Genomic DNA, 16446 nt, shown 5'->3' on the forward strand with positions numbered 1-16446 from the left:
ATAATTGCCTGCAGCGTGGAAGTGGAACAGTTGAGGACTGAAAGCACACCGTCAACAAAAGAGTGACTGGCAATGACAGCATGAGTTGTTTTCATATTACTTCTTTATTGTTGGTTTAATAGAAAAAAATGTGCCTCCTTTGATACTGGTTCAAAGTTACTTAAAAAAACACACACAAAAAGAAATTACCTTAATTTTTCGAGCAGCATGATTTCATGTCAGATCTTGTGGCCTCACTGGCCTCGTTAGAACATTGTGTAAAATGACTAAAACAGAAATATGTATTTATTTATATCAGAAGAAGTGAAGAGAGACAATTGAGGTTTAACTGATGCAACCTTAAAGGTTTAGAGAAGGACAAGGTTTAGCAGAGCCCAGCACTGAAATATTACCAATATTTTGTCATGTAAGGCTGTGGGAAGGCCTGGGCCAAGTGTTTCCATGGCACCATACAGAAATATACATCACCAGAAATAGTTGAGGGTATTTATAACTGTGAAAACATGATGCCTAGAGTCAAGACAATGAAACATATGCACACATAACATAATGACCTGTATATGGAGCATCGAAAGACATTATCCAGGTGTGCTCAAAAGCAATGAAAGCTTTCCTTCACAAAGAATAAAAGTGACTGGAGGTTGACCGTGGTAGTATATGAGGTGTTGAGCTTTTTGCAAATCATGACTCGGCTTCATGATATATTGACCTTCAGCTATGTGGGTTGTACAGTTTCAGGCTGAGGGCAAAGCACAGCAGTTAAACAGCAAGCAAGAGATCGAGGTTAGAGGAGCAGAGATATGGCACGTTGCAGACTATAGAAGGCTCAATATTGCAGAAGTGTTTTAGTTTTTTTTCTGCCAGAGAAAAGTCTACTGAGGTGAGACTGAGTGGCTCGGTTCTGTTTTCTGGCAACTGACTGATGGACAACAGCAGTAAACTCAAGCAAATGCAAAATGAAATAAAGCCGTGGCAGAATAACTTTACAAACAGACGAAGTAAATGTGACACATTTTGATTCTTGTTCATTTTACCTGTTTTACACCGATCTTGGAAGAACGTAACAACCAAAAGACCAAAGACAGCCCGAATGTGCCTCTCTGTAGCTCTGACCTGCATACGACAGGCGAGCACCAGAAGAAAACCAAAAGCAAACACAGGAGAGAAATGTCAGGTTTTGACTGTCAGGGACAAACGGCTGCAAGTCCAACTTAAAAACATGAACTAGTCGTGTTTAGCAGTTTATAGTTCAGGTAAGGGGCTCTACTGTAGGGTTAGCTGGTCCTGAAGCTACCCCAGGCTACAGGAGATCAAATTCATCGTTTAGAGTTTGACATAACGACAGAAAGTGAAGCGGTCACAGGAGGTCGACGCTGCAGAGACAAAAACACTTTTGAAAGCCAAACACTGGTTCAACAGACACCGTGCAACCATCCAGATGTACTGTTGCATTCTTCATTCATTAAGCGCCTTCACTTTGTTTTAGACAGAAAAACCAACAGTTTCCATTGAAGTGTAGCACTAAAAACACCAACAAATAAAAACAATTGTTATTAAAAACAATAAGAGTTTATGGTTAATTAAAAAACATTACAGTATACAGTATAAAGTACATATGTTGGTACATACATGTCAGTATAATAATAATAAAAAGGATCACACCGGCGATTCTGACAATTCACTTTATAATCTCAAATCGAGCAACTCCGATCAAATGTCTTGCTTATAGTCCTCGTGTCGTTTAACAAATAAAACAGTGATGTTAAGGTCCTGGCTAACAAAGTGACGACATAATCGACAAACATTTGTGTTCAATCTTGGTGCGACGGATGTTTTGTGCATAGAAACACAATCGGCCTTCTCCAGGTTGTTAACCAAAAGGCTGAGGTCCTTAAATATGGCCACCAGAGGGGACGTCCTCTGTTGTAGTTTGCAAATATATATTCTTCGATATATATTTGTATTGTACATAGTACTTAAATATTAAATGTGTATGCGTAGTTTCTCTGTTCTACTTTGTTGTCTTTAACGTCCTTGTTTTTATATTTCTCTTGTTCATTGTACATTCTATGTATGTAGTGTATGTACGATGAGAGCAATGTGTAACGGGAGTCAAATTCCATGTATGTGCACGCATACATGGCCAATCAAGCAGATTCTGATGCCCTCATTCATTTGCCAGACATTGGCCTTCAGTGAAACAGGCCTCTAGTTTGAAAGCAGTAAATTAGTGCAACTTCTAAGTAACTGGCTCGGTTTGTTTCAGTGGAGAAGTAACAGAATTTCAGGTTAAAATATTGAGTGATTCATCAAATGTAGCCTCTATTTCATTATCTGTAAAAACGTCATCTTTTCATTGTGGATGAATGATGTCCAATTCGAGCTAATTGGGTTTTGAGTTATTTTCAGATTTTTCATGCAGTTCTGCAATTTTCTAAAGAGAATCTCTTGCACCCTTCATAACACAAAACTGTAACGAGTAAATCAAATAAACCAAAATTAATCAGACGGGAGCATATTGACTCGGCTAAATACAACACTTCCAAGTAAAATTAGCTTCTAAAAGTAGAAGGTGTCCTTATTTTTTGAATTGAATTGAGCACAGTGGTCAGGAGCTTCATGTTCACGTTAATGTGATTTGATTTGCTAGCAGGCTGATGAGCCTAAAACCCAAAAGATTTATGATACTAGTTAGCTTACATCTCTGGTACGTAGACAATTCAGGCAGCGGCACTTTTTTAAATGACCTTCTGTTTCCATCTGGTAGCTTCAGCTGCAATTGCTTTCAACAACTTGCACTGCCAATAAAATGTAACACTACCTCAGTCAAACTAAAGGCCTATGTGTGTGTTTTTGCTTTCAAACTGGCTTGAACCATTATATGGTTCATTACTACTTATGGTTTAGTGTCTCTTTAATTAAAGTTAAGGAAATTAGACATTTATGTAACTGCATTTCTTCAAACACAGAGAGATAAATGAGGCTGTGATGAAGAGAAGCTAATGATGTGGAGGTAGAGGTGAGAGAGAGCAGGAATGCTGAGGATCAAGAACAAAGGAGCAAGTGGATATGAAGGCAAAATAAACTGGACAAATCTCTAAATGGGTTACGCTCCAACTGTTAGAATATGGGGAATGGAAGTTTGACATTTCCACAGTTTTGTGGTTCCTAAACAGAAACGGTTTCGGAGGAAGCCATGGCGATTGAAAACAGGCGTTTGAAGAGTGAAATAATAAAGTAATGAAAAGAACTTGTTCATCTGGATTGCTGAGGATTGTTGGATTACTGAGGTATAGCTGTATGTTTCCTATTCAGAACTGTTTGTCCAATAGCATTACCCCCCCCCCCAAAATCTACACTCAGCAATGAGGTTTGTGTGTCTTTTAGGCTCTAAAGTGTTGTAACACAGATGCTGGCAGTGACAGCAAAGCGGCTACCACCTGAACACCGGGGCATTTCCTTCCTTACTGTGCACTAATTCCCCTCGCTGCTCCTCACTTATGCCTATACCCACATTGTAACTCAAACAGCAGCTCTACTTCACACCTGTTCATGGTTCAAGAGAACTTGTAATCTAAGAGTGCAGAGGTAAGTGGTCCAAACGTAATAACTGCTTGAGGGAATACCTCGATGAGGCTGTGACCTTTTGTTTCGTTACTGCCAACACAGTGAGTGACGCCCTCATGACACAGCTAAACTTCAGCAGCAAATTGATTGGATTGTCTGTGAGACTCAGGCCATTTGGCAGCTTTAATCTCAGTAGCCCCCTCTTATCAACAGCTTGTAACGTAGTAACTGCCTCTACTATCATAAGTGCAGATGCACACACACACGCATTCAGAATAAAATGATACGAATCAGAAGTTGATAAAAATCCGATGCTACCAACAGCTATGATTCCAACTCTTTCCACTTAGTGTTCAAACTACTGTGTATTATTTTTTGAAAGCCATACGAAACACAGTTTCTGCAGATTCATCGAGCACCCTCTTTAAACGTTTAAAGGCCAATAATAACTGGAGAGTGTGATGATTGTAAAAAAAACAAATGCTGAGAGTTAAGGCTGTACAGGCTCGCGAAGAAAGACCTCGCATCAACTGTAGCGCTTCATGAATTCAGGCAGCAGATGCACAGCTCTCACGACACACCCCTTGTGATTGCATAAATGAACCTGCCACAAGCTGCAAAGTCGCTGACCTTAACTCAAACCGTGGAAAAACTCTGAACACTCTCGGGTCCGTGGCATATGACTCAGTGGGAATCAACGGCTGCCACAATCACACATCTGTGTCCCATGCAGGCAGGCTGGTAGAGCTAAATAAGTGTTGCTGAAGTATTTTGGACCCTGCGTGCGGTTGAGCTGAGGTGATTGTGACCGGTGGCTGATCTCGCAGAAGAATTGTCCGTTACATCCTGTGACATTTACAACAGATGCATGATTTTCTCTTGTAGCTGTCACAGCGGAATAGAATAAAGCAAATCACGCGAGATGAGATTGTGGTTCAGCTACACAAACCAAATGCAATGTATTGTGTTAAAAAAAAAAAAAAGTAGACGCACGAGGTACTACATAAAGAAAGTGTGAATTAATTTTCATTTTATATGCCTGTCATCTTAACAGTGTGTTTATATAGAATCTAGAAACAAAGCACAGAATTTTTTCGAGCTTCAAAAAAACGAAAGCAGCTTGATAAATGCTGTGAAATCAGTCAGTTCAAATCTCTTCGTTTCTTTCCTCTTGGAGGCATGTGTTACTACAGAGTCCCCACAGATTAAACAATCCTAGTTGAGACTGTGTTGTGCTTATCCTCCTTCATACATTCCCATCATCCTACGCTGATGTGCCTTCTTTTCGTCCTCTCTGTGGCTTGTAGCCAGAGCGCCCTTTTTGATTTCTCTCCACGTGAAAATAACAAACAGCCCATGAGAGTCCAGGGGGGTAAGAGGGTAAAACGTCAGTCGACAGGAGGTCCATGTTTGAGAGGAGGGAAATCTAAGGGTGAGAAACGGTGCTGATGGGCTGAATCCCTGGGGAGTAAAAGCAAAAGCAGAGTAACATGTAAGAATGAGAAATATGTATACATAATATGTCAAAGTGCACCGACAGGATCTGTGCTTGATACGTATAATTATGGGTAACCTTTGTTCAGTGCGACTCAGATGTGTGTCTCTACGTCAGTGTAGCCGGGCAGGATGTCTCCATTGGAGCAGCTCTTGGGCTCCCCCGCTGGTGTTGCGGTGGGAAGCATGTGGTCGGTTGTGGACGTCTCCTCTGCTGATGCCGCTGCCTGGAGCCTGCGGTGTATCAGGGGCACAAAGAACAGCACCACGCCGCCCACTATAGGAGGCACCCCGGCCAGGGAGAAGGCCACCGTGTAGTCGCCAAAGTAATCGTGTAGGAGACCTGGGCAGTGGAGGCAGGGGGACACGATTCATGTTGTTATATTTACCCTCAACATTGACTCTTCCTGTAAAAAGAGCGATGTAACGGCAGATACAAATCCTGTTTTTGCTGACCTCTTGTGGTTTAATGTCTCGCCTTAATGCAGTTCTGTAGAATTGTGCTCCAGTGTGTGTCAGTACACCATGACATCGTCAGCGCTTAATACAGTGCCTTAGATTTGTCTGTCAATTGTTTTGGCTCACTGATGCACCAGCCACTTTAATTAGCTAATATCAATATCAGTGGCAACACAAGATATGGCCACAATAACACCATTATATATCAAAATAGTGGAACCCAACAAGGCGACTGTACTATTGTGTTCAAATCCAGCAGTAAAACCTCGCCCTGTCTACAGATCGTATATCCACATTCTACACGTATCTGCATGTAGCCTGAGGCAAACACACTGCACCGACGGAGACAAAGCAAGGTCAAGAAGTTCAACACTGCACTAAATGTTTAATCTACCGCTGAGCTTGTGACGTGAGAGCAGCGGGAGGGGTGTGCACTCACATTGTTGCCTGTAATGTATGCTTTCTTGTCCATGTACTGTGCAGTATGTACAGAACAACACCGTGGTCATCGCGTTCAGACTGGTGAGGAGCCTACATGTAGCTGCCTTTTGTTTTTTATGTAGATGTCTTAATATTTAATTTAATATGAATACATCTACATAAAAAAACATGTTATTATAGTCTGCATCCTATCAATGTCATGTTTTGAGATGTTGTCATGAGATGACGTTTTCGTCTGTGGTTGGTCATGAGGAAAATCGAAACCATATGCCACATTACGGTGCTTTATGTCTGAATGCAGGTCGTTGTGTGCAGAGACAAAAAGCGCAATCATTTGGCTCGTTAGTCAGTTCAGTCATTCTGCTGTAATAAGATTAAGAGAACAAAAAAAGTATTAATATATTAAATATAAGCATATAAAAGAAAGAAATATATACTTTAGAGCTGCAACCAACCATCATTTTCATTATCAGCCGATTATTGTCTTGATAAACCAATTAATTGTTCTCTCTAAACAATTTAAGAAAATAGTGAAAAAATGTTTGACCAACCGCTGAAAATAGTTGCAGATACATTTTGTCAATCCCTGAATCAACTTTCAGCTCTTGCATACTTTATCATCATGGATATTCATCTGCATAGTTTTCGATATGTCACAAATGTAATCTAAAACAGAGATCCTCCGTTTGAAATGACAATGGGTTGTTTGTTCTTTTAGGTCTTAAAATATAACTTGGTCCAAACATCTCAAACCATTTATGACAACCCCTGGTATGCTGAGCTGAGGCCACAAAAGGAACGCTGAGTGTTTTGTAGTAAAAGCAGTCCAGGTATGTGTGAGATCTGAAAGAGGTTGGCATGAGAGAGCACAAGGATTCCTCAGTCAACAATTGAATGGTCTGCCCTCAGTGCACTTCTATACACTGGTGTTATTAGGGAGACGAGGAGAGAGGGAGGAGGTAGAGGAGACATAAGGGGAGTTGAGTACTAAGATCTGACCCTGATGTGATTTTGTTCCCTGAAGATAAACCCATAGAGAAACCCTCTCTACATACACACTCTGCTGTACGATCTATCTTGCCCTGCATTTGTCTTACTCTCCCTTTACTCCCTACATTCTGTTTTACTCTGTTAACATCAAAAATCTTGCTGTGCGCTGCTACTGCCAACATCCTGGAGACAGTGCAAGAAACCAGATGACGCTAATTCGGGATTGTACTGTATAAATCAGCGCTATGTTTTGCTTCTCACCGGCAATGGGTGGACCCGCAGTCATGGGAAGAGACATCAGGCCAAGAAGGTAGCCGATAGCCTGCGAGGCCTGCATGGGCCCGACCAGTTCGAAGGCTATGGGAGCCATCATGGTGAGGAAGCAGCCATCACACAGCCCCAAGAACACGCACACAACCACCAGTCCCTCGAACACCAAGCACTGAGGGATCATCATGGACATCAGGCCCAGAGCCATGAAGGACACCACCTGAAACAGACACGGTAACAAGCTTTAAGTCTCTCCAGTATTTCTATTTCTAAATGACATGGCCGCCTGTTTCATAGGCCATAGCTGCAGTCGGTGCTTGCTTGTTTTCAGCGCGCTGATGACAGGAAGTGAGGGGAGAAATACCGTACAGATGACTCAGTTTCTATCCTCGTTGCACTTGTACATCGAGAACAGACCTCCAGGCCTTTTGACTTCATTGTGAACATTGTGAACATTGTGTTATTTGTGCGACAGAGTACACCCTCCAGCTACTGTTAGGACTCGGTAGAAACCTACGTATTTAAGTCGGAAAACAATGTGGTAAAGATGCAATGATTTGCCTGTGAACAGCTAGCTACACGGACAGATGGGCATCTGAATGCTGAAAACTAAAAGCAAAATATATTTAATTTGACAAAATATGAACAGTTCTGAGAGTTAAGTCTAATGGCTATTGCAGAACCTGGTAGTTCTTATTACTACATTGTACAAGGAAGCAAGATGAAAAGCAAGTCTTAACATCTCTGGAAAAAAAAGAGAGAGATTGTATTGAAATATTATGAATGCCACGTGTGACTCAGTGTCTCTCTGCTGAACTACACACTTGATTGACAACATGCAGATTGTGGTGGTTCTGGCCAACAGAGCCTGTGGATCATTTGCATTCAGCAGGCGCTCCATATACACCAGCAGAAAATGAAAAATCTTGTTTCTATTCACCTCGGCTTTGAACTGCCGTGCTTCCATTTTCTCCGGACTAAATCATCCCCGCTATCGTCCAGACAGGTAATTCTTATGGCAACACAAAAGCTTATTTCTATTCTGGTACTGTAAGTGTGTGCAAATCACCATCTCTGAGTCATGTTTATCTGCAGCCTAATAAGCTATTAAAGACACTGAATCTCTCTGGTTACAAATCAAAATAAATAATGTTCAACTGAGTGATACTATATAACCCTTTCAATAGAATACCATTAAATACATCCTGGCTCAGTGGGATAGTATGTGTGCCAGAGGGGTGAGTAAAACAAAGGGAAAGTGCACATAACAGAGTTCACAGCGTCTGACAAAGATCCTCAAAAACAACTGTTAAGAGGTAACCTTAAGTCTTCTAATTCAGGTTGAAGTTGGTGGGCAGATTTTTTATTTTAATACTGTTACAAGCGATTATCATAGTGAAACTGTAGCACAGGAATGTACATGTAGTACTTACAAAACGTATTCAAATCATGTTACGCTGAGGGTGAGACTATAGGACCTATAGTCTCAGGACCTAGATCTCTAATACCACCTATAGTACAGGTGGTATTAGAGATCTAGCTAGTTTCAATCTCGACTCAATGCTCCAGACCCTGATACCACTTTTAAAGCTAGGGTCGGGAATGTTTTTTAGAAACATGTTTTTGTTACATTTGTTGAAATTATCTTTTACATCCCAACTCTCTCTCTCTGTCGGTGCACTCGTCGCGCGTCACCGGAGCCTTCTACAAGCTGCCAGCTTGACAGCTGTGAGAACCGACGACAGCAAATCGTGTTTTATTTTTTGCGTTTATCATGTTTACATACATAAGTGGCTTTGGAGGGAGGCCTGAAGGGACGAGCTGTCGGTGTTGCCGACTTGGTGACTTTCTTGTTGTATTTAGCTAATTCTGGTGCTGGTGCTGCTAGCTGCATTTATCGGTTGAATACTTTCAAAATGTATTCTTGCTTGGTTTCTCCACATTTTACATTTTCACATTTTATGCCCTCAAATATTTCCTCACCTGCATGTAGATCTTTTGAAGACCAGGAATGAGGTCTCCGATTTTGCCGAAAGCGAGGCGTCCCACCCCGGATGATGCTCCTATGCATACCAGTAGAACCCATTCCTTCCGGGTCCCCTTGAACTGCTCCTTCACAAAATTCATCTGACACACGGAAAGACAAACAGACACAGTGCTGCGTGAGCTTTGGCTGTGCGCTTGTTGATTCAATGTGATTGTGCTGCACAAGAAGCTCACCAGAAGCTACTCATATTACATTATTTATCACACAACCTGTTGGTTTCTCATATGTTTATGTGCTTCAAGTCTAAGAAGTCAATTAACTCAGCAAATGGGTGTGCATTTAGCGGGGGTAGAGGAATTGTCCATCCATAGCCCCAAAGCAAAGGTCTAACAACAAAACAGACCTTTGGAACAGCAGACCAGGAAGACCCAACGCATATCGGTCAGACCCTCCCACTCTCAGCCCTGACCCCCCCAAATCAGATCCAAAACATTAAACCGCCCTCTGAAGTCTTTCCTGATCTTGTAAAATATTTGCTCTGCTTTGAAGGGCTCTACATTCATCAATGGCCATAGGATAGGCATGCTTAGGGACACAGAGAGCCCATACAGGAGAGGTTTCCTGAGGTGGTTGAGCCAATACAAAGACCGGGGCTGTGTTTACATCTGGGCCCAGCCTGAAACAACAGGCCTGACAGAGGGGGGCCGGAGCTGGAACATCCGACATCTGGATCGAGGGAGATCAACTTCACAGCTACACGCTGCAGCTTTACACTTCGTCCTCTTCCTTCACTATCTCACTATTTCACACATAAGTCAGCCATAGGTCACGTGCAGATTTTTCAAATCTACTCTGAATTTTAGATTGTTATCATCATGGAAAGCTTAATTACTGTACTGACTTGAAGGTGATTTTTATTTAATTTTTTCATCGTAAAAAAGAATCACCTTTCCGCTTTTTGCAGGCAAAATTTATCCGTTTTATTTTACACTTTTTTTTTAAATAGATTTTTAATTTGAAAAAGGAACCAAAAAAGGTCTTCGGAGAAATATCAGAAATGCTCCTTTTCCTCACAGCCACTGGAGGGGCGTGTGTGTGTTTTAGATGGATAGCAGCTGGTGGGCTGAGCCCCAGCAGGGAACGAGAAACAACGTAAACAAATCATTTGAAAAAAAAAACAAAGGGACATTAGCTGCTACGTTCACATGCTATGTAATGTGCAGCTAATCAACACCGTAATGCTATTTATACAACCCTCTAATATCAATTAAGAGGTCAGGATTCCTACATTTTCACAGTCACATACCATAGTAACCAAGGATGTTATAAACTTTAAAGAACTGTTTGTTTGTACAGTCTTTAGTTTCGATAACCAAATTCAAGGCAGGAGCAAACACACAATGTGCACTTATAATTTAAGTACAAGCATTTCCATTATTGTTCTTACCAGATGGATATACGGCACAAAGTAGCCCAGTACAGCTGTTGCTACTCCAAACGCCCACACTCGGTATGTCAAGATGTGGAACACACGCAGGTTGAAGTACCTTCTGACCCCACCCAGAACCCTGCTCCCCTCCTGAGCGGAGGCCCCTGGCTGGGTTTGGGGATTGCCGGGGCCAGGACCCATGCCTGGGGGTCCCATGCCTCCTCCAGCAGGCAGTAAAGGTTTGAACAACAGCGCCAGCAGGGCCTGGACCAACATGAAGAGGCTGAGAATCTGGAAGGTCCTGCTGAGGCCCAGAGGTTCCACCACCTTGTTGAGGAAAACCGGGAGGCCCATGGAGAAGAGGCTGGCACCGGCCGTCACCACACCGTTGGCGAGGCCCAGGCGCTGGCGGAAGTAGTGGCCGAGGATGACCAACGAGGGCTGGAAGGCAAAGGAGGAGCCACAGCCGAACAGTATGCCATATGTGAAATAGCGAAGGCTCAGGGAGCTGCAATAGAAAAGAAATTGAGGGTCAAAGGACAGAGGATGTTGTATGTTGTACACATTGCAAAGCCCCTTGTGGCAGATTTGTGATATTGGGAAAATACAAATAGAATTGACTTGATGATCAGACTGGTATCTATACATTCCGAGAAAAGCTTCCGCAGAGCCGCAGATATTGTTTGCGGAGCTCACAGAGAGCAGGCAGAGACGCACCGCACACCTTCTGAAAAATGTGACTGCGCTACGGACCGCAAACTGCAGAAGTTTGATTGGATATCAGGGCCTTACATCCTTACATCCCTTACATCCCTTACAACAACAACAAAGGTCCGGTGAGACTGCCAATGAATTAGTTTCTATGCACAATCCGCCAGAGAACCATGTATGCCTGGTGTGCACGAGAGGAGCCGACACAGAACGCATAGGTACACAGTCGCAGGAATATATATCAGACATAAGGCGGAACTGTAATTCTGGCTGCCCCTTTTAGATTTTTGTAGGTAATAAGACATCCACGGTTTTCCTAAAAGGTTCGTACAGCTTTATTTTCATTGTTGCATCTTCATGTTCTTTTCTCTCGGTCTGTGCAGCTGCTGTGAGGATAGAATTCGTCCAAGAAAGTGGAACATGGCCAAGGACTTCTAAAGAAGGTGTAAATATACTGTACTAAATTATAAAAAGCACCTTAGATGCTTACTATGACTTACTGCGTGGCCGTTAAGAAAGATTTTTGAGCATTTCAAACATCTCGGAGTATTTATTGTTCAGAAACACAAATGCTTTGCTCTGTGACTAACATGTACTGTCAATACATCATGGGCACAAAGTGGGGCTAGGACAAGTAGGGTCTTTAATTATAAATGTACAGTAGCTTACTTTGCAAAGGATGTACTGAGCAGCCCTATAAAAGCCAGCAATGCCCCGCTGACTGCTGTCTTCCTACAGCCGAAGCGGTCTGTAAACATGCTGACCACGGGTGAACAGAAGAAGATCATGCCCATGGCCAGGGCCCCGACCCATGCTGGAGAGGAAGTGGAGAGGAGAGAGAATTCATTGTCAGAAACATGTGGATACCCTGTATGTTGTAGCTGTCACCTAAAGGAGATAAAAGACAGTCTTGTACCCGTTTGTACACCGAGCAAGGCTCAGATTTCCATGTAACATGAAATGTGTGCTGTAAATCAATGTGTAATTGTATATACAGGATACAATACCATGCAATAAAACTGACATACAATAAAATGAATGAGTAGAAATCTGTTCCCTTTCCTGCATGGAGACAATAAACTGGCTCATTTTGTCATATGCAGCTTGAGAATTTGCTTCAAAGCAGCTTTGTTATTACAGAGTTTTAAAGTCAAACCACTGTGGTGTAAATAGCTAGCCACTCGAGAACAGGACATACAAGTTGTTATAGTAGAAAGATGAGTAAAAATCAAATAGACTTTTCCTTTATAATTTTACAATATATCCTTTGTATAAGGAAGTCATTGTATGAACAACGTGCCACCTGTGATCATGCTGAATCTTGTGCTCCAATTGCCTTGTAGGCATTTCAGTGATACCTTGATGTCATGAAAATGTCATATTTGCAGAAGCTTTGAAAAAATAAAGGCCTTTGTATGCACTATTTCTTCTTGGAAATCTCTCTCTCTCTCAGTGAGACCCTCTACCATCTGATGTGACTTGCTATTAATTAGATTTCTCATGGTGATTAAGCAGATCAAAAAGTGGACAGATCTGGCCTGTGGTGTAGTATCCATCCAGTGTTGAAACATAACGGACCAGAATGATCCAGCAGAGACACCGCGTACCCTGAAGTGCAAACAAATGTCTGGATCCAATCTCCCGGGGAGCAAAGGTAGCTTTAATGTCTACCATGGTGTCTGGGCTGTAGGTCACACTGATCTAACAGCTCAACGGGAATGAGACCATAGAGAAAGAAAAACAGGTGGATGGACTGATTTACCGACCGACACACACACACACACACACACACACACACACACTCTGAGTTCAGTGTGAAACATGAGCTCTACAACACTGTACAAGCCGTCTTTGTTATGGCGGATGACCTAAATATTCTGTACAATACAAGCACACATCTGCCGCTACACGGCGTACACTACAAAGTAAAGTTTGTGTAGTTTAAGGGTGGGACTGCACCCAAGCCTTCCTATAGTTTATTTATCCAAATGGAACAAGAAAGGGGGGAATCTCCTATTTAGCATGTGCTTCATGAACTACCACCATGTTGTACCTTTCCCAGCTAAATGTTCAAAGTTTAACCTTGATTCACATCATTCACACAAAAGAAACCCCCACTTCTTTGGTCTTAGTAAAAGCATTTCACGTCACATCTGAAGGCATACAGCAGATGCCTGCAGTGTATCCAGGAGTGGATATCAGTATGGTGCAACAGTAAAGTACCGGTAGGTCAAATGCTATATTGAATTTCAAATGGTTGTTGTACGTTGTCCTCCCAACCCATTTCAACTGAAACACCATCCATATTATACCATTAAGACGGAACTCAATGACAAAGTCGCATGAGATCAGATTAGCCCTAGAGTTTGGATTTGGCTTCCCATAAGCACCTCAGCATTACAATAGCACCATTTTGCACTACTGGCGCTCTCAGTATGGGACTCCACACCATTCAGAGGCAGTCTGTTTTGACCTGAGGGGTGTATCTGGCTCTTTAGCTGCTAAATGCTTACGTTTGTTCACCTGCGAGTCCCAAACTGTGCCTGTCTGTTTGGTGCTGGGCAGGTAGCATACAGCAGGGTTTTTAAGCTCACTAAAAACAGCTGCCTGCTGTGGCTGAAAGTGAAACTTGTGAGAGTGAATTAAAGTTAAAAGTCGTAAAACTAAAACAATGAGCTTGAAGATGCTAAATGCTCCGTAGAGCTGAGGGGAACTGCAGAGTCGGCTCCCAATTCTCTGTTGGTTTGTCACTACAAGCGACCCCTTTCACATTAGACATAGTAATTTGATCCGATTAACGTTAATATAAAAATATTGTTTACAGCAGTTTAAAATATACTGAACCCTTAAAATGTCCACAACTGAACATCAGGCAACAATGTTGAGCCTGACTGTATGTTACGCTGTACAACACGTTTTTTCCGTTTCGCTCTTGCAACATATTTGCCCTGAGGGGCAATGGCTTTCCAGTATGGAAATACCAAGATGAAACTCCCCACTATGGAAGTCAATTTAGACTGCTCTCGAAAGGTTTCGCATACAGCAAACTTGAAATCGGACTTTGGCCAATAATCTCTTCAGTTAGGGCTACTGTACTATGTCGATGACACAATATCTGCATACATATGCAACACATATGGTTTAAAGATGGCTCAAAGGATAAGGCCAGAACAGTCGTAAAATGACTCCCCTGACTATAGTGGTGGACGTAAAGCCACATAGCATCTGTCAGAAATAAAACAGAAAGCCTTGAAATGTAATGACAAATGTACAGTACAAATCCCTTGAAGTTAATCGCCAGAAAAGTGACCCTAACCCAAAACCACTTCCTGTTCCTAGTTCATTGCCTCATGTCCAGATTGGTTGTCTGAAAGAATTACAGGATTTTAAACAAATATCAAGGGTTACCACATTAAACTAACACTGTCTGTTTGCTTATCGCCTGGTTATTCCCTGGTTGGATAAATGATTTCAGGAGACGGGATCACAAAATGACAGTATATACAGTCATGCAGAAATCCTATAGAAACACAAGAGAACAGACAGCATATTGTTGAGGTCTACGACACTGGACTCAAGGGTCAGTCTTCCACAATCAACTCCTTTCACCATTTGCATCCTCAATCATTTGTCCATTTTCAGAAAGAAATACTTCAGAGGAAGAAAGCTGTGTAACCGGAAGCAGCCTTGTAACACGCAGTCATCAGTAGTACCAGCATAATGTCACATTGTCCTGTTCAAATTCCACAATTACTTCATTCAAGTCTGCATCCACATGCTTTCTTGACTGAACCACTGTGGAGAAGACGATTGCAGTCCCTGTTTGAAAGTGCACTCACTGTTCCCGTGTACTGAACCAACATATAAGGCTCAGCCTTCAATCAGAGGCTAGCAAAGCAACATCTTTTCATCATTCCTCCACTCTCTCCTCTCTTTGCCGACTAACCTCACCCATTTCCCCCTGTCCTGGCACAAGCTAAAGGTCTGTGAATAGACTGAGTGGAGTGCATTCATTACAGACGATTAGGGCTCCAAACAAAGGAAAAAGGGCACGGGGATGGAGACTGAAGTGAAATGAAAAGTGTGTGTGTGTGTGTGTTCGTGGTAGTGAGGAGCCTTAACAAGCTTTCCTCTCTTTAGGTGAGGGTGCAATCTGACAGTGTCTATATGGGCCTTCTGTATATTGGAGAAACTATCTTCTCTTTGGCAGGGAAACACTGTTGGGGGATGTTTAATGTACCGAGAGAGTTTCACAGCAGTAATTAGTTTCGCTCTCGTTCCTTATTTTTAGAACTATGTTCATTTGTTTCAATGTATAGCATGACAAATTAAGACCAAACCAAATATATATTTCTGTACAATATGTACATAATGTGCTTATGTGTCTACTTTGACTGATGTCATGTGTGAGTGCAAAGCTGAAACTGGTTCTAATTTATTTCAGTATCTACATAAACATCCTCCTGCATGCCAAACAAACCCTCTTTTCTCCCACAATTGAGTCATCATGGCGTTCAGGTTCTTCCGCGCCTTTCAAAACAACATTAAATTTTACATAGCTGTGATGGAACAATCACCTCAACACAGCGGTTACAATATGGAGTCCAAAATTAAATTCACAAAGGTTGCCGCACCTGCCAATTTGCAGCTATAGTGCAAGAACAAAGTATTTGGACAGTGACACCGTTGGGTTGTGTTTGCCTTATACTTTAGCTTTAAGGTGTTAATATTCCTATCAAATGAGCCGCATATGGATTAAAGACCTTAAGTTCCTCAGTTTTGGTGGTAAAGTAACAAAGGAAGTTCTTTCAAATAAAATGTTCACAGCATGCTCTTTAGATTATCCTGAGAGGAAAATGCATTGTTTTCTGGAAAGGCATGTTGCTCCCGGCTGTACCAACTAAATGGGGTGACGTGGCTCACTGGGTTAAGAGGGTCGTCTGGGAACCGGAAGGTCAACGGTTCAATCCCCAACTGGGATGTGTCACGTGTTGAAATGTACCTGAGCAATACACTGAACCCCGGGTGCCGATCAATGGCAGCTCACTGCTCCCTATATACAGGGATGGGTCAAATGCAGTAGTCAAATTTTGTGTAT

The 16446-nt window shown here is 42.2% G+C and overlaps 1 protein-coding gene across 1 annotated transcript in view; it reads right to left on the reverse strand.

Moving 5' to 3' along the window:
* Positions 1-1547: 1547 nt before the first annotated feature.
* The window catches only part of slc16a2 (solute carrier family 16 member 2), a 28747-nt gene continuing 13848 nt past the window's right edge, over positions 1548-16446 (reverse strand). Inside the window, exons 2-7 of the mRNA XM_079269019.1 lie at positions 12018-12162; positions 10656-11145; positions 9205-9348; positions 7213-7441; positions 5141-5404; positions 1548-5028 (exon numbers count right to left, since the gene is read on the reverse strand). Coding sequence (XP_079125145.1) covers positions 5157-5404; positions 7213-7441; positions 9205-9348; positions 10656-11145; positions 12018-12162 — 1256 coding nt within the window. The 3' untranslated portion in view covers positions 1548-5028; positions 5141-5156. The remainder of the gene's footprint in view (positions 5029-5140; positions 5405-7212; positions 7442-9204; positions 9349-10655; positions 11146-12017; positions 12163-16446) is intronic.

The sequence above is a fragment of the Melanostigma gelatinosum genome (assembly GCF_949748355.1).
Source record: "Melanostigma gelatinosum genome assembly, chromosome: 5".
In the NCBI taxonomy this organism is placed as follows: domain Eukaryota; kingdom Metazoa; phylum Chordata; class Actinopteri; order Perciformes; family Zoarcidae; genus Melanostigma; species Melanostigma gelatinosum.